The sequence below is a fragment of the Ictidomys tridecemlineatus genome, chromosome 11, assembly GCF_052094955.1.
Source record: "Ictidomys tridecemlineatus isolate mIctTri1 chromosome 11, mIctTri1.hap1, whole genome shotgun sequence".
NCBI classification, from domain to species: Eukaryota; Metazoa; Chordata; class Mammalia; order Rodentia; family Sciuridae; genus Ictidomys; species Ictidomys tridecemlineatus.
In genome coordinates, this window is record NC_135487.1 from 52,580,409 (window position 1) to 52,601,451 (window position 21,043).

At 35.1% G+C, this 21,043-nt stretch overlaps 1 protein-coding gene across 7 annotated transcripts in view; it reads right to left on the reverse strand.

Moving 5' to 3' along the window:
* Positions 1-405: 405 nt before the first annotated feature.
* The window catches only part of C11H1orf141 (chromosome 11 C1orf141 homolog), a 52,700-nt gene continuing 32,062 nt past the window's right edge, over positions 406-21,043 (reverse strand). For 4 of the 7 annotated variants that reach the window (XM_078026479.1, XM_078026478.1, XM_078026477.1 and 1 more), the window contains exons 5-7: positions 4,202-4,271; positions 2,824-3,013; positions 406-1,472 (exon numbers count right to left, since the gene is read on the reverse strand). In XM_078026479.1, the coding sequence (XP_077882605.1) occupies positions 894-1,472; positions 2,824-3,013; positions 4,202-4,271 (839 nt within the window). In that variant the 3' untranslated portion in view covers positions 406-893. Of the gene's footprint in view, positions 1,473-1,887; positions 2,530-2,823; positions 3,014-4,201; positions 4,272-10,649; positions 10,788-21,043 lie in introns of those variants that run through there. The other 3 variants (XM_078026483.1, XM_078026481.1, XM_078026482.1) reach the window with 3 other exon arrangements.

Consider the following 21,043-nt stretch of genomic DNA (forward strand, 5'->3'; position numbering starts at 1 on the left):
ATGAACTTTTGAAATGCAACTTGTTTCTTTACATATATATATTTAGTTTTAGGTGGACACAATATTTTGTTTTTATGTGGTGCTGAGAGTCGAACCCAGTTCCTCATGCATGCCAGGCGAGCAGGCTATCACTTGAGCCATATCCCTACCCCGCAACTTGTTTCTAAGATGAATTCTGCCTTTATATTGTTTGATATAATGAGAAGTTAATGAGAAATAAATAAAATGTAATGTCAAGATATATTTTATAGGCTTCACTATCAAAATTATGTAACTTACAACTAAGAATACGTTCTTCTTTTAAATTATTTACCAATTCATTTTTTAAAAATCAAATTTACACTTGGAAAAAGCACTATATAGTAGTGAAGTTCCAATATCTCTGACAAAAAAAGTTACTCAGAATTTTACAAAACCCTTTTAATTGTATACATTGTTAATGTGATACTATTTATCCATGGTTCTCTAAAATGCTGATAAGGATTAATTCCACAGTGATAAATTAAAGGTATGTTTGTCTCATTTGATATTCAATTATAGAACAAGCTTATTGGCTTCCAACAGCAAATATCTGGTTAGTGCATGCCATTCTTGGTCTTGAATCAGACTTTACTGTAGGAATGCTAATGACTGATCAATCTAATTGAGATAGTAAAAAGTCATGGACTAGTCCCTCTAATTGATAATTATTTCCCAGTGTCCTATTATTTACTAGAAAATGTTGATTTTTCTCCATTGGACCACTGTCGATTTGTAACTCCAGTTTCTATGCCTTGCTTTCTTGAGCCATTCATTAGAATATTAGAATTTGGATTCCTTTTATCATCTTGAAACTTGGTTATTTGCTTCTTGTTACCAAAATACTACTGTACAAATGACATCTTTGGAGGCCTTTAATCATCTTTTGACAACTTTAACAAATCATCCAACGGTGTTACGTCACTTATTTTATGAACTTCCAATATTTTTTTCGAAGGCTTTGAGTAGTCTTTAATAGGTGAGGCAGTGAATTTGTGTGTGTGCACCGGCTTCACTGTAGAAAGAATTCTTTCAAATTTGTGAGTTTTATCACTCTTTTCTCGAATAACAGGTTTATCGAGATAGCCCACACACTTTTTTGTGAAATGGGAAAAAGTCGGTGAGATAGTATAACTTCTACTCCAAAGTCTGTCTTTTGATGGCTGATCACAAGTATTCTTCACTGTTTTTTGGTCCACTCTCAAAGATGTGGCTTGTTTATCTTTTTCAAATGTTATATGTGTAGTTCTTTGGGGTTCTGAAAAGGTAATCACTTCGTTGCCAATAAAAGATTTGAGCATCGCACAGTTTCTTTCCAAAACAAAATTTGTTCTTTTATGAGGGTAAAGTTTTTCGTTTTGCCAAAGATGGGCAGAAAGTCCATTTTTTGTGAAAAGTAACATTTGAATATATTTTTTATCATGGAAAATTATGGGATTTGTGTCCTTTTGTTCCTGAGAATTAAAGGAAAGAATACTTAGTCATAAGTCTATTGAGGTAAAAAAGCTACAAATATTTTAAATATGAAAATAAAATTTTCATATAGGATAGAGCATTGGGATGGTATTTTTTAAGTTTATGTCTTCTGTAATTTAAAAAGCATACCAAAAAATGATTATGTAAAAAAAAATCATAAGAGACATAACTGATTGTAAACCAAAATTACAAACACCGGGTTATTCTAGTACAAATTCAAAAAGTTAAAAATTATCTGATAATGGTTATATCTATTGTAAACCAATACTTAGCATACTAAAAATATGTAACATATATTTGTGGAATAAAATAGCCAAAATAATAGGTTGACTTAAAGACAGACTTTTTACCATAATAATGGTGAAATCTGTTTGTATGATTTGCAATTTTAAATTTTCCCCTCAATTCCTTTTTTAGCTTTCATATTCTCTGTCTTGTCCTAAGTAAAAAGTTTTAACTCCAAAGAAATTGGTCAAATACATATATTATCAGTATTCATTTGGCAAATGTAAGTCAATGATTGTTACTTTTTCTTTAAGGCTGTAATTAGTGAAATAAGAAATTAAATTCAAGCCTGTCTCAGAGACTAAGACAGGAAGATCATGAGTTCAGAGCCAGCCTCAGCAAAAGCAAGGCACTAAGCAACTCAATGAGACCCTGTCTCTAAATAAGATACAAAAATAGGGCTGGGAATATGGCTCAATAGTTAAGTGTCCCTGAGTTCAATTCCTGGTCTCCCCTGCCCAAAAAAAGTGAAATTAAATTCATCTTTTATGAGTGCTTTTAGTATGAAAGGTACATTGATGTCTATGATTACTAGAAAAAAATATTTAGTTTTGTGATCACAAGTTTTCCTATTTAGCCACAGTAGTGAAAGTCTCTTATATTTTTGATCTGCCCAACACCTTAGGGAATTTCCTACCTTACAGGTCTATGTGTCCTTGGGTGAAACAGAAACTATCTTAGGCAGCCTTTCTGGGGCTTGAGCACAGGCATTTGATATAGGCTCTGCCAATCAGATATACCTAGGAGAGTCTTCAGTTCAGAAAAAGGAGGCAGTGTGAAAAATTGCAGACTGTGGAAACTATTCTAATGAGGGTGGTAGAGGCCATATCTAGCTTTGAGAGGCATCAAGAGCAAAGGCCTTAGAAAGTGTAATCCCTTGAGCATCAGTTGGGAACTGATCTGTACAATAGCAAGGGCCCCAGTGGAGCATTCTAGAGCTATACTTGAGTGATTCCTGACTAGATAACTTTTATGACAGGTTATCTTTTTAACTTTCTCCGAAGTTCATAGTATTAGTATTTATTAAATAATAGTAGATATTACCACTTGAGAAGTTTCTATCTTTGCTGGACTAATGTCCACTATTTTGGCATTTGGATTTTTCAGTTCATCCTCAAAACACAAGGGGAGCAAGGTGTTCTTTCTTACTGAACAGTGGTCACTCAATGGATCACTTGTGATTGGCTTCTTTTCTTTTGTACTGAAATCATTCGTTGCTGGAGGATACTTCCTTCTGAAAATGAACACAAGTTCAAGGAATGGTTTATTGGATTGATTTCAGGTTTTCGGTTCTTGTCTGCCTCTGCTTATCCCTATACAAGTCACTGACGACATCTCCAATTCCTGTTCCATAGACTTTCAACCAGATAAGATCATCAGTCTGGTTTGTAGGAGAAAACAGCAAAGCAGAGGTGGCAGCAAGACAGTCTTTTGTGGGACTTTGAGGTGGGAACGGAATGTATTGTGTAGGTTGAGGAGAGCATACAAGTAGAGAATTCTTAGCCACACCCTTTAGTGAGAATTTTAGAGAAGCTTTGCAGGGTAGATTCATGTCAACATAAGGTGACTTAAATTTTGTTAGGAGGATGAAATAAGCATAAAGAGGATTCCAGGTCTTCCTTGGTTCACTCAGGATGTGGATAGTGATTTTAGGCTAGTCACAAGGGCTTATTATTGCAGGATGGAGGTGACCTGCAGCAAAGGTTTGACAAAGGTGAAGTATAGATAGTCTCGTGGAAAGAGAACCAGCCTGGAGGGCATGACAGAGACTCAGAGGGCCTCCCACACCAGTGAGAATCAAGAATGGGCCATAGCCAAGCTCAGAGAGAACTCGCCATGGGTTTCATGAATCCTGGGGTTGCCAATCCTGATAGCAGCACAGGTACATTGGTCAGGTATATTTTCCTCATTCTCAGAATTCACTGAGCCCCTCACCTGTATAATCCTCAGATATTAACTTGGAAAGAAACAGAAGAATGAGTTAAACCTCAAGAGACTATTCATTATTGCTCTAAACAGAGTTTAAATACATTGGATTAATAGGACTTTTTTAAATTATAGAGGTTTAGAGGCTCCTGAGAAAGAAAGATCAGAACTTGATGGAAAAAAATAAAGAAGCTACTTTTTTTTCACATCCATGTTATAGTGTAATTAAATTCATCTCTCTACTACAAAAACATAACTCTGTTCCTTCTGCTCATTTTTTTCAGGGCTTCCTCACCAGCTAACTTTGCTCCAAGTCTGGAGCCTATGAGCTGAGTAGCGTTGGACCATTCACTGGATGGCACTATATGGAACTAAATGTTGAAAATAAGCTAAAATAAATTCATTGTGGTCAATTATAAAATAAAAGGAAAAACTCATATCCTACTAGAAACATCACTGAACTGAATAGAATGTTAAAAATTTTAAAGTAAATTACCTCTTATTTACATCATCTTCTAAGAAACCAATTGACTCCAATGATTTTCTAGAATTTTTTTCGATTTGAGCTGAAATTATAAAAGATTTTCATAAAAGACACACATATATTATGGCATTTAGAAAATATTTGTATAAAATATTTTACAACTTAAAATAACATGAGAGCACCTGATCTGCAGTAGCTACTCAATAAGTAAGTTCTATCTTGAGTGAACAAGAAAGAACTGGAAAAGACAGATGGAGGCTTTAATATTTAATTAAGGCAGATGGAACACACATGTGATGATGTCCAAAGAGAGATGTCTTGCAGAAGGAAGCTTTCCTAAATTTTCAGGCCTGGCTTGTGTGTCAAATCATTATTAACCAATAAGAAGCCTCATATGGTTAAACACTATTGCTGTGGAGAGAAGTCATTTAGCAGCTATTGAACAGATCTTGCCACCTGGCATAAAGGAAGTGCCCAAGGCTGAACCTTCCAAATATGCCAGATGACCACCACAGCATTTTTCTGCTTTCCCAAGTGTTCTCTGATACACATGTTGTTAGCAACATATTAAGCATTTTCCTGTCCTCTGGTCGTTGATATTCTAGTGCAGTGCTTCCTAAACTTTCCACATCATGGCAAACATTCTGATGACTACTATTTGTATAGTACACCTGGATATACACTTGAGTAGACCTGTGTGGCAGGCTGTCACAGGGCCAACTGAACAGCCTGAGGGCTGAAGAATCAATATTTTAACATACATGTTTTAGAACTCCCTCAAAAGAATTACTCCTTTCACTCTAGCAATCCAGTGGGTAGAGCATCACACTCCAGAAGACCCCACCTAAAACTGCTGAGAAGAGAAGCTGAGAATATTTTCAACTCCAACGGAAAGAATTCTATAACTTTTCCTTAGTTCTTTTTTACTGTTTAATTGTGACCTTAATGGCACATGAACATTTATACAGTTTCAATTTCTTTTTCTACTTCTCATTTCTAGCATTTTTGAGGCCAGTTATTTTACATGGATTAGTTTTTGTGAACTAGGATTTTTGACTAGCATATTTTAGTTTTGTTTTGTATTCCTTATTTTAATTTTTAATTAAAAAATTTTCTCCTACTGTTTTGCTTGATTCTTTTCTTCTGCCAACAGTCAATCTCTATTTTTCTCTTTCACTCTTCCTTTAATATTGACTTCTGTCTTCTCTCTTCCTCCTTCCTAATCATTACATCCTATATCACTTCTGTTTTCTCTTTGTCTATTATTTGAAAATGTAAACCCTTTTTGCAAACTTGCTGTTTTTAATTATGGGCAATAACTGATCATATTATTTCTGTTTATTGTGATAATTAACATTGTAGACATCATAGCAGGAACTATTTGGCTTAATGCTGTAAATTATTTGCATTGGTTTTTGTTATTACTTGTCTCCCCCTAAACAGTGAGATACTGGAAAGCTTCAGGGATACTATAAGTCCACAGGGTAAAAACTCTACTCAGATCCATACTGTTAGATAGGTAGACATACAAACAACATGAAAAAGCAAGGGAACAAATCACCCCAAGAAAACAAAGAAACTCCAATAATAGAATCCATTGACACCACAGTGGAAGAAATGTCAGAGTAGGAGTTTAGAATGTACACGGTTTAAACTGACCTGCAAAGTAAAGGATGATGTAAGAGAGCAAATACAGAGAGCAAAAGATCAGTTCAATAAAGAGATAGAGAGTGTGAAAAAACAAACAGAAATCCTTGAAATGAAGGAAACAAATATTCAATAGAAATCATCACTTATAGACTAGGCAACTTGGAAGACAGAACCTCAGGCAATGAAGACAAAATATATAATATTGAACATAGAGTTGACCACAGAGAGAAGATGTTAAGAAACAATGAAAAGAACTTCCAAGAATTATGGGATAATATGAAAGGGCCAAATTTAAGATTTATCAGGATAGGTCAAGGCATAGAGATATAAACCAAAGGAATGCCCAATCTTTTCAATGAAATAATACCAGAAAATTTCCCAAATCTAAAGAATAAAATAGAATATCAAATATAAGAGGCTTATAGGACCCCAAATGTGCAAAATTACAATACACTCACATCAAGGCCCAGTATAATGAGAATGTCTAGCATACAGAGTAAGTATAGAATTTTAAAGGCTGTAAGGAAAAAAAAAATATATCAGATTACAGATTGGTGGAAACCATTACAGATCTCAGCTGATTTCTCAATCTAGACCCTCCAATCTAGGAGGTCCTGGAACAACATATACAACTCTCTGAAAGAAAATGGATACCAACCAAGAATCCTATATCCAGCAAAATTAAGCTTCAGATTTGAAGATGTAATTAAAACCTTCCATGATAAACAAAAATTAAGAGAATTTTCAACCAGAGAGCCTGAAGTTCATAATATTCTCAACAAAATACTCCATGAAGATGAAATGAAAAAAAAAAAAGTGAAAACCAGCAAAGGGAGGAACAATACTAAAGGAATAGTCAATCAAAGGAGAAACTAAGTCAAATTAAAAACTAGAAATAATCCAAAATGACTTGGAATACAAATCATATCTCAATAATAACATTGAACATTAATGGCCTAAGCTCATCAATCACAGACTAGCAGATTGGATTAAAAAAACAAGACCCAATAATATGCTGTCTCCAAGAGACTCACCTAATAGGCAAAGACACCCTCAGACCGAAGGTCACAGGATGGAAAAAAAAAAATATCCCTCACATGGAGTCATTTATTTTTCTGGATCATATTACTTCAGCTATATTCAGACTCAGAGACAAAATCCTCCTAACTTAGAGGAGCAAGGTGTTGAAAGGAAAATTGAAGAAGAGACAGGAGGCTAGTTCCTAGGAACCATAAAAATAATCATAGGGAAATTTATTTCTGTGAACTGTGTATTTAGTGAAACCTTTCCTGACTCTAAGGTGATGGTGGCAACGGGTAACTCTGTCCATTTGCATGTGAGGTGTCATTTGGATTTCATTTTTTTTAATCTCTTTTTTTTTTGGATAAGCAATTCAGTTTCAGGAGGAATTTAGTCAAAGAAAGGTCTCGCAGCCCATGGGCCATTTGATGGAATCATTTCGACATTGCATACATCCAAAAATGATTCCTGGGAAATAGTTTCCTGTCTCTTCTTGTTGTCAACTTTCCTTTCAATACCTTGCTTCTCTATATTAGGAAGATTTTGCCTCTGAGTCTGAATACATTTGGAGTAATATTCATGATCCAGAGAAAAAAATGACTAGTCATGGCCATCACATTTCTCTCAAAATGCTGCCAACATAGACTTGGAATACTGTTTGACTTGCAATGAGGAAAGAAATTCCACAGGAAGGGTTTCTGTCCTTCTGCAGCCCATCGTTGTCGGACCCAAGGTGAGTGTGTGCTTGTAGTCTTTGTGATGATGCTGGAGGACAAGTAATGAGAATGTTTTCTACTGGTTCTTTTAGTGTTGTTTCTTTGCCCCATGAAAAGGAGTTGCTCACTGACATAGGAATATTCTTTTGATTTGCTTCGTATTGTAATATGTGGCAGATTTTCTTTGTGTCTAGAATAAACCGCTTTAGAGTACTTTCAATCTAATAAACTTTCCTTCTTTTTGTGATTCATTTTGGCCACGATAAACTTGTATTTATTTTTTTCAAATTTCCCTGAAGTCTTAATTTTGAACTTAGATTTTTTAAAAAAAAATTTTTTAAAAATGCTTTTATACAATGATTCGAGAAATTTTTTAGACATCTGCTTCCTAAAAGAGTAGAACATCCTGCCACTGCTCTTAGAGACAACAATTTTCTTCAGGGGAGAATAGAGTCTTTTCCAGCTTGAAGGAGTAAATCTTGAATGATCTAAGCTTGTGCTTTTCAAAATGTGATGTGAGTTACCCATTTATGTTTTGTGAAGTCAACTTAGTAAGTTGGCTAATTAGCCTTTGAAAAACATGAAATTGAATAAAGTATAATAGGATGTCTCACATAAATCCTTATCAATAACCGTACAAAACACAGAAATATTGCAATCAAGTTCAACTAACAGAAAGAAAGAGAGATAATTTGGATTCCATAAACCTGAGTCTTCTAGCATATAGCAGAATATCTAGATCTAATTTATATATCTCTCTATATATGAGTGTAATATTAAAAGATACTTCTTGTCAGGCTTACTGGTTACACTCATGTAATCCCAGAGATTCTGGAGGCTGAGGAAGGAGGATCATAAGTTAGATGACAGTCTCAGAAATATAGCAAGACCTTGTTTCAAAATAAGAAATAAAAGGGCCAGGGCTGTAGCACAGTGGTAGAGCACTCACTTAGCACATGTGAGGTATTGTGCTGAAAGCCATAGCCAAGAGGAAGGACGCATGGCCTCTTGGGTTGAAAAGTGAGGCCAGCAAGCCACTGAGATGATACTGATTATGTTAAGATGTGCATTCAATTGGAGATTAGACCCCTGCTGTCTGCCTGGGGGGGTGGGGCCTGCTACTTTGGAGCTCTCGAGGGACTCCTGGAGAGTTCCCATTGGTTGGGGAAGTGTGGTAGGAGGGAATTCCGGAGGAGGGATTTCCTGTTGGTGTAGTATGTCCCGAGAGAACGCCGCCGCGTGCGTGGTTCGCGGGAGAATTCCCGGGGAGAGTGTGGAGTGTGCTGGTGGAGTTCAGAAATAAAGTTTGTTCCTGCTTCAGTGGCTCGTGATTTGTGCCCAGCCAGACTGCGGCAGTATTGGGTTCGATCTTAAACACTACATAAAATTAAAATAAAAGTTTTTTTTTTTTTTTTAATGGTAGGCATTTTTTAAAAAATAAAAATAAATTAAAAATAAAAAGAGCTGGGGTATTGCTCAATGGTAGAGTATCCCTGGGATCAATCTCCATTACTGAAAAAATAAAAGAATTTCTTACTGTGGGTCATTTTAAAAGCTGGAAAAAATTATTTAAGCTAATGATTACTTGTTGGTTTAGATATGTGTTGAGAGCCACAGCCAAAGGGGCCCCAGCAAACTTCTAGCTGCCAGCAAACTTCCAGCTGCCGGCTGATGATTGGCTCACAGTGGCCCCAGCAACATCTAGCTGATTGGCTCCTCTGCGGTGATGTTCATTGGGCTGTTTCCCTGCCCTTCAGACTGCCAGCTGACGATTGGCTCACAGCAGCCCCAGCAACATCTAGCTGATTGGCTCCTCTGCGGTGATGTTCATTGGGCTGTTTCCCTGCCCTTCAGACTGCCAGCTGATGATTGGCTCACAGCGGCCCCAGCAACATCTAGCTGATTGGCTCCTCCACGGAGCTGCTCATTGGGGGACTTCTTTGGCTCTGCCCAAGCAACCCAGCCAATCGGCCTCAAGAGCAGGAGGATTGTGGGAGGTTGGGAGGCTGGTGTGGGGGTGAGAGGCTTGTGGAAGCCGGTGGTGGCAGTTGGGCTCTGAGGGTTTTTTCCCTGAGGAGCTGTTTTGTTTGGCGTTTGTAGTTCTAAAAATAAAGTTAGTTTCTTTTGACAAGTGGCTCCTGAATTGTGCCCAGCCAGACTGCAGCAATATGGATACGTGAGGCTATTGTAGCCAAGGAGACATAATGGAAAGTCTTCTTTGGGGGAACTTGTTTGTTTGTTTCATTCTTACAAAGGGATAAAAAAAAACTTTTCTCTTTTTCAATGGATGTTATTATCCACACAGTTATCTAGAATATCAACTTTATCAACTTTAAGAAGGTCTAAGCAATTTAGTGAAACCTTGTCTCAAAATAAAAAATAAAAAGTGCTGGGCCTGTGGCTTAGTGGTTAATGCCCCTGAGTTCAACCCCAGAACACAAAAACAAAAACAAAACAGAATGGTCCATGAGCAGTGGTTCACACCTGGAGGACAATTAACGAGAATATTTTTTACTGGTTCTTCTAGTGTTGTTCCTTTCTCCTAGGAAAAGAAATTGCTGAAATTTGGAATATTCTTTTGAGTTGTTTTGTATTGTAATATGTGGCAGCCTCCTAGTGGCTCAGGAGGCTGAGGCAGGAGGATGGCAAGTTCAAAGCCAGACTCAGCCAAAGTGAGGCATTAAGCAACTCGGTGACTCCCTGTTTCTAAATAAAATATAAAATAGGGCTGGGGATGTGGCTCAGTAGCCAAGTGTCCCTGAGTTCAATCCCTGGTACCCCCATAAAAAGAAACAAACAAAACCCAGAATGAATCAATGAATAATAAATAAAATCACAAAGGAGTTAGAAGACTAGAAGGCTAGAAAGATTCTGTATGCTATATGTCATACCAAGTAATCTGGACTTTATCATTTTTGTATTAGAAAGTCTTGAAATGTTCCTAAATCATGACATATATGGTAGTATGATCAAAGATTGATATTCTTTAGTAAAGGATTTTCTTAATGCTTGTATTCCAAATTTAGATGCATTTAACTTTCAGTTATTTCAATAGTAGCATGCAATTTGTATACCTTTGAAAGTAGGGTCTCTTCCCTTTGTATAAGCATTAGATTGATTGCTGGATATAGGAGAAAAGATTGAAGAATTCAATGATCTTCTATATCCTTGTCTATTCTGTGAATGTAGAAGATGCAAGGGCTCTTCATTTTCTGCCTAAATATTGGGAAAATTAAAAGCTATCTTAGAAATTATTTCTTCCCATGTGTCTATTGATACATAGTTTCATTTGATTATTCATTTACCTCATTCACATTCCAAGTCTCTAATTATAACAGCTATCTGGTTCTTTAAATATTTTCAAATATAATATTTTTTTCAGTCTCAAAAACTCCTCTGAGATGGACATTATCACAGTATCATTCTTTTTTAGTAACTTTTATTTCCTTTGTCTTAAAACTTAGCCTTTATATTAACACAAATTTATTTCTACAAATGTAAACAAACATCTAAAGTTCAAATACTAAAGAAAAAAAATTCTCTGCTTTAATAGAAATGTACTCTTACCACATAGAGTAGATACTTCAGAAGAGTTCTGAATAGAGAAAAAACAACTAGAAAAAAAAATTCAGCTTTTCCAAAATTAGTTTCAAAGATTATATATATATATATATATATATATATATATATATATATATATATTTAAATTACAGATACCTAATAGACACAGTAGTGCGTGTCTGTTATTCCAAAAATTTGTGAGGCTGAGGCAGGAGGATTGCAAGTTTCAGGTCAGCCTCAGCAACTTAGTAAGACTGTCAGTAACTTAGTGAGACACTCTCTCAAAATTAAAAATAAAAAAGGGCTAAGGGGTATAGCTGCATGGTAGAGGGACCCTGGGGTTAAATCTGCAGTATCAAAAACAAAAATAAAACAACGGGTACCTAGATATCCAAGATAGACATATGCATACATAATACAAAGTGCATAATTTGTGATTCTCAATAGATAAACCAATCAATTATTTGGGAACTACATTTTTTTTCATACTAGACATAGAAAGGGTTTTAGTTCTGATTAATATGAAATAAAATAAGGTATACGACAGAAATCGAGGCCATAAAGAGGTCACATTCTTATTGGATAAATATGATTAATATACATAAATTAATAGTAAGTGATGCAATAGAGTAATATCATCAAGAACTAAACCAATGAACAAAACCTGTAGCTGAGGAACAGTTAAAAGAGAGGGATATCAATAAAGGCTGGAACAGACAGAAAAGATTTCATAGAAATGGGAGAATTTAATGCTAAGATTTGAAAATGATGGCATTTCAGGAGAGGTCAACAACATAAGCCTGGATAGTCCATAAGATGGTTAGGAAAACAGCATATTCCGAGCAGAAGGCATTTATTATTGATTGAGTGTAAAGGTAAGTTTGAGTAGATAAGAAGGAGAATTATGAGATAGATAAAATATATGTTTTGAAAGACAAATGAAACAAGTGTATTATAAAGAAAAATTATCAAAATTGTCTTTAGAAGTAGAAAATTGGAGCATACCAATAATTCTTAAAAGAAATGCAAAGAAATTTCAAATAATTATCTCTACAAAGTAGTTTAAAAGAACAACCAGGCCCTCCAAAAACCAAGGAAATTTCTTTACCATTAGACCCACCTTATAACAAATGCTAAGGGAGTCCTACATCTGAAAGTTCCCAAATGATAAACTACCATCATTAAAAACACACAATAGTATAAAACACATAATAGTATAAAACTCAGAGGTACAGAAAATACACAAATAAAAAATAGAAGGAGTGGCTGGGCTCAGTGGCAGAGCACTTGCCTAGCATGTGTAAGGCATTGGGTTCAATCCTCAGCACCACTTAAAAATAAATTTTAAAAAAAGTTATTGTGTCCATCTACAACTAAAAATAGTTTTTTAAAAATAGAGGTAGTAATACCTTGTTACCACAGAAAGCCACCAAACCACAACAATAAGAGAAAGAAAGAAGCAAAGGAGACACAATATAATCCCAAATCAATTAACGAAATGATGGGAGTGAGTTCTTACTTATCAATAACAACCATGAATTAAATGCATTAAATTTCCCATCTAAAAGATATATACTGATTCAACTATATGCTGTCTATAAGAAATTCACTTTACTGGTAAAGACACACATAGACTGAAATGAATGGATGGACAATGATGTTCTACACAAATGGAAACCCACAGTGATTAGGAGTAGCTATACTTTTATATCAGAAAAAAATTTAAGTCAAAAGCCATAAAGAGAGACAAAAAAGAAAATTACATAGTGATAAACAGAGTAATTTATAAAGAGATATAACAATTACATATGCATTCAATACCAGAACATCCAAATACATGAAGCAAAGACTATCATATCTAAAGGGAAACATGGACTCCAATACAGTAAGTACAGTAACAGTTGCGACTTCAACACTCCACTTTCAAAAACAGTCAGATGTAGAAAATCACAAAGAAACATCAGGGATAAAATATACCGTAGAACAAATGACTTGACAGATATCTACAGAATATCCATTCAATAGCTGCAGAATACATTCTTCTCATCAGCATATGAAACATTCTACATAGGATGGATCATATGTTAGACCACAAAATAAGTCTCAATAAATTTAGGAAAATCCAAATTATCTCACCTATCTTCTCTGACCACAATGGAATAAAACTAGGAATCAACAGTAAAAGAAACTTTGGAAACTACAAATGTACAGAAATTAAATAACATGCTACTGAATGACCCAATGGTCAATGAAGAAATTTAAAATGGAAATTAAAAAAAATTCTTCTTGAAACAAATTAAAATAAAAATACAACATATTAGAACTTATGGAATATATCAGAGCAGTACTAAGAAGGAAGTTTAAAGAAAAAAAAAAGGCCTACATCAAAAAAGTAGAGAGTCTGGGTACTAGCTCAGTTGTAAAAACACATTATACCCCCCAAAAAAATTAGTCAAAGGAAAGAATATACTAAAAATCAACAAAATTATAAGTTAATTCTTTTGAAATCAACAAAGCTAAAGCTAGACTAAGGGCAAAATACTCAAATAAATACAATCAGAGTTGAAAAAAGAGACTTTACAATTATATTACTTACAGAAATACAGAGGATCATAAGGACCTACTGTGAGCAACTATACATAAGAAAATGGAAAGTCTTAAAGAAGTGGATAAATTCCTGGTCACATACAATGTACCAAGGCAGAGAGAAGAAATTTTCTTAGAGAGAAAATCTAAGCAGACAAATAATGAGTAACAGGATTATAGTAGTAATAAAAAGTCTCCGTCCAGAGAAAAGTTCAGTACCTGATGGCTTCACTGCTGAATTCTACCAAACTTTTAAAGAGAACTACTAAATGAATTTGGAGAGGGAACTCCTCCAAATTTATTCTATGAGTGTGGCATTATCTTGACACCAAAACAAGACAAAGACACAACAACAAAAGGAAACTACACGTCAATATCTCTCATAAACAAGGATGTAAAAGTCCTCAACAAAATACTAGCAAACTGGGTTTAATAGCATTTTAAAAAGACTGTACACCATGAACAAATGGAATTTTTCCCAGGTATGCAAAGACAGTTCAACATAGTCAAATCAATAAACATGATTCATTTCATTGATAGAATGAAGGGTAAAAATCAAATGATCATTTCAGTAGATGAAGAAGCAGCTTTTGGTAAAACGCAACATTTATTTGTTTAATATTTATGTTTTAGAAGTAGTTGAACACAGTACTTTGTTTACTTTTTTATGTGGTGCTGAGGATCCAACCCAGGGTCTCGCACATGCTAAAGGAACGCTTTACCGCTAAGCCACAACCTCAGCCCCACCCCCAACATCTTTTTATGATAGAGTTTCAACAGCATGTACAGCCAGAGGAATGAGAAGTTGTGGTCCATTTGTGTACAATGTGTCAAAATGCATTCTACTGTCATGTATGACTAATTAGAACAAATTAAAAATTAAAAAGACTTTCAACAAATTAGATATAGGAAAAAATATACCTCAATGCAATAAAGTCCATATAAATGACAAACTGACAGCTAACATCATACTCAATAGGGAAAACTTGGAAGTTTTTCTCCTGAGATCTGGAATAAATCTAGGATACCCACTTTCATCACTCTTGCTCAACATAGTGCTGGAATTCTCATGAGAGCTATCAGGCAATAAAAAGAAATAAAGAAGGAAGTCAAATTGTTCTCATATGCAGATGGCATGATCTTATATACAGAAAAACCTAAAGATGTGACCAAAAAAATTGTTAGAACCAATAAATTCAGTAAAGGGGTAGGATAAAAATTCAATTTATAAAAACTAGTAATATTTCTATATAAATCATTAATGAACTAGCTGAAAAAGAAATCAAGAAAGCAATTCTATTTACAGTCACTACAAAAAAAAACTTAAAATGAAACACCTTGGAATAAATTTAACCAAGAGGATAAAGAAATTGAAAAACATTCATACACACAAATGGAAAGACATCTAATGTTTATGAATTGGAAGACCTAATATTGTTAAAATGTCCAAACTAGCAAAAGCAATCCACAAACTCGCTGCTATCCCTATCCCAATTCTGATGGTATTATTCACAGAAAGAGAAAACAATGGAAAACTTTTATGGAGCCACAAAAGACCCCAAATAACCAAAGCAACCCTAAACAAAAAGAACAAAGCTGGAGGCATCACAACACCTGACTTCAAAACATATTACAAAGTTATTGTCATCAAATCCTATTGGCATTGTACTAGTGAAAAAACAGACACACCAACCAAGAACCCAGAAATAAATCCACAAATTGACAGTCAAGTGAGTTCCAACAAAGGTACCAAGAACATATGTTGCAAAAAAGACTCCAATAAATAGTGCTGGGGAAACAGAATATCCATGTGCAGAAGAATAGAATTAAACCCCAACCTTTCACCATATATAAATATCAACTCAAAGAGGACAAAAGACTTAGATGTAAGACATGAAACTACTAGAAGAAAATGCAGGAAAAACACGTTAGGCTATTGATAGGGGCAAAGATTTTTTGAATAAGACCTGAAAAGCACAGGCAGCAAAATTAAAAAACAGACAAATGGTATCATATAAACTAAAATGCTTATGCATAGCAAAGAAAGCAATCACCAGAATGAGGAGACAGATTACAAGATGAGAGATAATATTTGCAAATTAGTCATCTGAAAAAGAATTAATATTCAGAATACATAAGGAACTCAAATAACTCAATAGCAAATGGACATGTGAAAGGTTCTCCATAAGTCAGGGAAATGCAAATTGAAACCACCTTGAGATATCATTGGTTATTATTAAAAAAAAAAAAACAAGAAAATTCTGATAAGGATGCAGAGAAAGGGGAACTCTTGGATACTCTTGGTGGGAAAGCAAATTACTACAGACATTATGTAAAACAGCATGGTTTCCTCAAAAAACTAATAGAACTACCACATGATTCAACAATCCCACTATTGGTTATATATTTTTTAAAAAAATCAGGAAGCTGAAGAGATTTCTGCACTCTCATGTTTATCACAGGACTACTCAGAATAGGCAAGATATGGAATTAACTGAGATGTTCACTGATGGGTGAATGCATAAAGAAAATGTGGTCTAGATATACAATGGAATATTATTCAGCCATAGAATAGAATGAAAACCCTTCCTTTGTGGCAACATAGATGGAGCTGAAGGATATCAATGTTAAGTAAAATAAGCCATACACAGAAGACAAACACTACATATTATCACTTGTATGTGGAAGTTAAAAAAGTGGGTCTCACAAAAGTAGAGAGTATAATATTGTCCACGAGAGGCTGAGAAGGGGAGGGGAAGGGAAAACAGAGAAAGGCTAGTTAAACAGGTAATAAAAGAAATTCAGTTAGTGCTCAGTAGTAAAGCACTTGCCTAGCATGCCCAAAGCCCTGGGTTTCAATCCTCAGTACCCAAACCCAAATACAGTTAGATAGGAAGATTAAGTTCTAATGTTCTATAGCATAGTTGGGTGACTATAGCTAATAATAATTTATCAGACATTTCAAAATGCCTAGAAGAGAGAATTTTGAATGTTTTCAACACAAAGAAACAATAAATGTTTGAGGCATTGGATATGCTATACCTTGATTTGATATTACACCTTATATATGTGCATCAAAATCACACACAGTAATCAATAAACTTGTAGTTATATATGCCAATTAAAAATTAGAAAATTACCAGACCCAATATATATTTCAATAAAAATTAAAGAAGAAACCATTGAGGAACCAAGGCCTTAGGGAATCAGCATGCTTGTGGATTAGGGGAACGGGTGAAAGTGTAAACTTTAAAGGGGCGAGTGCTTCTGAGTTAATACTACATTGGACCATGCTGTTTACAGCCACACCCTACTAAGACCTCTTTACAATTATGGCAAAGCAATAAAAAAGTCAGTCTATAATAAAAGGAAAGCAGGGAGGTGTGCATTTTTGGAAAGGGAGGGGACAGAGGGGCTTGGGGGTGGGTCAGGCAGATATCAGTATATGAGAGAGATTTCAAAAAGATTTCTCACAGACAGATAATTGAAACTTCAAGTAAGCATAGCAGTAGAGTCAATAAAAAAAAGTATGCTGTTTTCCTGATGAGATCTGGAGCAACTCCAGGCTTAGAGGTGGCAGATATTAAAGGCGAGAATGAGAAAAAAGTTATAAAGAGACAAGTTAACTAAAATGCTGTCTATATATAAATTTCTGAGCCATTTGCTCCTTCCTCCATTTTTCAGTTACCCTATCCGACATGCAAAGTTACAGGAAATTGCATTTAATTAATCCCAGGCTAAAATAAAGAACACCCTTCTCTAAACTTGCTGCTAGTGTAGATTTTAGACCTCAACAGTCAGCTCTTCATGTTGACTTCTGAAAGGAGGGCTACCAGACAAACCACCCGCTCTCTACCATCTTAGCCTAAAGTAAAGAAAGGCCACAGAGAACTCTCATATACCCAGAAGAGTTAACTTTTCAACCCTGGGGAGAGGATTACATATAAAATTGATGGCAGCTTCCTAGAAAACTTAACCTTTTTTTTTTTTTTTTTTTTTTTTTAGTACCAGGGATTGAACCCAGGAGTGCTTAATCACTGAGTCCCATCTCCAGCTCCCTTTTTATATTTTATTTAGAGACAGGGTCTTGCTGAATTTCTTAGGGCCTCACTAAGTTTCTGAGGCTGGTTTTGAACTTGAGATCCTCCCGCCTCAGCCTCCTGAGCTGCTGGGATTACAGGCATGCACCACCACGCCCGGCTGCATTCTTAAATATGAACAAATGAACAGTGTTTTAGTCTACCTGAGCTGATATAATAAAATGCCTTAAATGGGGTAATTTCTAAATAATAGAAATTTTGATTCTCAATATTGGAGGCTGGCAAGTCTAAGATCAAGTTGCTAGGAGATCTGGTGTCTGATACAGCCTTGCTTTCTGATCCATCCACAGATTTTTGCTTCCTTGCTATGTCCTCATGGGATGGGAAGAACAAACAGCTCCCTCACTCCTCTTTAATTCCCTAATCCCATTTATGATGACTCCTAAAAATCCTATTCTTAATATCATCTCATTGCAAGTTTCAACACATGAATTTTGAGAGGATACATTCAGACTATAACAAACAAATCTGACAAAAATCAGCAACTTCAAAGATACATATGATAAATGAAAACCCTGAAACTGGAGGAAATAGGTAGTTTAAAAAAAAACAGATAAGAATTTAAGAAAATAAACTTCAATATATTTAACATTTTTTTAAAGAGAGTGAGAGAGAGAGAAAGAGAGATAATTTTTTAATATTTATTTTTTAGTTTTCGGCGGACACAACATCTTTGTTTGTATGTGGTGCTGAGAATCGAACCCGGGGCCGCATGCATGCCAGGTGAGTACGCTACCGCTTGAGCCACATCCCCAGCCATATTTAACATTTTTTTGAGAACAAATGTGACAAGAATCTATAGGGGAAAATAATCACCAAGAATATGAAAGAAACATTGGAAATTTAAAATATGATTGCTGAAAAAATAAATAAAATAAAAAATTAAAATATGATTGCTGAACAAAAATTCAATAAGAAGATATGAAGAAATAACTGAGGAAAATTCTCATATTAAAGGAAAAATTTTCAAAGAGACAAAAAAATAGAACTAGGAGTTGCGATGCACACCTGTAATCTCAGTGACCCAGCAGGCTGAGGCAGGAGGATTGCCAATTGTGAGCCAAGCCTCAGGCAATTTTGTGAGATCCTATCTCAAAATAAAAAATAAAAAGGAATGGGGATGTGTCTCAGTGGCAAAGCACCTCTGAAGTTAATTCCCAGTACTTTATGGGAAAAAAAAAAGAAAAAAAACCCAATAAAACAATACAGAGTTATCAGTGCAAGAAGACTAATATCAGATTATCAGAGGACAGAGAAAATAGTGGAGTGGAAACTGAAATAATAGAAAGAAATGGGGAGGGCACTTAGTAAAGACATTTGGCTTTAAGGCAGAGTCTACTGAACATTTAACAGAATAAAATGAAATAAAATTTCCATACCTAGGCACATCCTGAAGACATTTCAGAGCAATGTTATTAACGAAAAGGTCCTACAGTTTGTTTTTTTTAAAATTGATACAAAGATTGAGAACTTCTAATAATATTAAATTATACAGCACAGTGGAATGTTGTCTTTGAAATGTTGCAAAAAATGATTTTGAATCTCTAATTCTACTCAGCCAAATTACGAATCAAGTATGTGTGAAAAATAAAGACGTTCAGCTATTCATGTGCCATTTCTAGGGAAGATTATTGACAATGTATTCTAGAAAAATAAAAGCAAAACCCAACATGAAATAAAAAGACATAGGATTCTAGAATCTGGGAACTACACCAGGATTGGAATGAGCCTGGTGACAGTGACAGAGGAGGCTTAAGAGAAATGGGCCAGGTTTAGAATGAGAAGTCACCAGTCACCAAGAACAGTTCCTCCAAGAAGACTGGAGTGGGTGCCACTCAGTGGAGAGGATGAGTAAGACACTTGATCATATCCACACACGATGATAAGAAAGTGGCAGGCTTCTTTTCTGGAAGCCGAGTTTCTTAGTGGTCAAGAGCAGGAATTGGACTGCTGGGTTCTCTTGATTCTGTTCGCTATGTTGTTTATCTTCTTTGTACCTCTGCTCATTTATAAGTAGGGATAATAGTACTTGATTTGGTTGTTGAGGGTGTGAATTTTATTTTAATATAATTGACACACACCTAAGTACCATTGGTATTTTCCATTGGTATCACCATTCTCCACAAGAAAAAGAGAAGTGAGCAGAAATTCCAGCAGTAGAAAACACAAAGGTGAACAACACAGGTGTGGTCCAAATACGAGGGAAACTAAAACACGGCAACTTTTTGAGTAACGAATGGAGACTAAGAGAGCCTCTTGTTTTTGTCTTGTACCCACTGAAAAGAAAGGTTATCCTAACACAGCCTTACTTGGTTCTAAGATGAATGATTATTTAAAATGTCATAATAATAGACATGCTGTTGACAGCATTTTGGCTTTTAGAATTAACCTACTTATTGCAAAGTGAAATGTAATCCTTGACCTAAAAAAAGCAAAAATATTACTTAATATTCTTGATCTGAGGAACGGGGTGTGGAGGAGAGTGGGAGGAAAGGATAGGACTGCTACAATCTTCATCTTATATGGGGGGAATCAGGTGCTAGTGATTATAGAGGATAAAAAAGAAAAAAAAACAGATACATATTTCAATTTAGAAAAGTTAACAATAGAACCAGCAAAAAAGGTAACTACCAAATATGCAGAAGAGGCACAAGAGGTGAAATAGGAAGTAGTGTAAATAAGTTAATTCATAATCTTTTTATTGATTATTCAGTAGCTATGTTTAAAGGTGATAATTTTTTAAAAAAGCAGTAGAGGGGCTGGGGATGTGGCTCAAGCGGTAGCGCGCTCGCCTGGCATGAGTGCGGCCCGGGTTCGATCCTCAGCACCACATACAAAACAAAGATGTTGTGTCTGCCAAAAACTAAAAAATAAATATTAAAAAAATTCTCTCTCTCCCCCTCTCTCTCTCTCACTCTATCTTAAAAAAAAATAAAAAACAAAAAAATTAAAAAAGCAGTGAAACTTATTTTTTATAAATGTGGAACTAATCATAAGAAATAAAGCCCATAAAGATTAAACATGTCTGCCTCTGACAGAGGAAATGAGAGAGAAGCAAGGATGGAGAGGCTGTGTGGCCTTCTTAGCCTTTCTGTACAATTTAATTTTTAATATTGTATGGACTGTTTATTTCTTAATGAAAATGTTACATGTTCTGTATAAGATGCTAGCAAATTTATTACAATGAGCACACTGATTTGTGATGTGATCAAATAAATTTT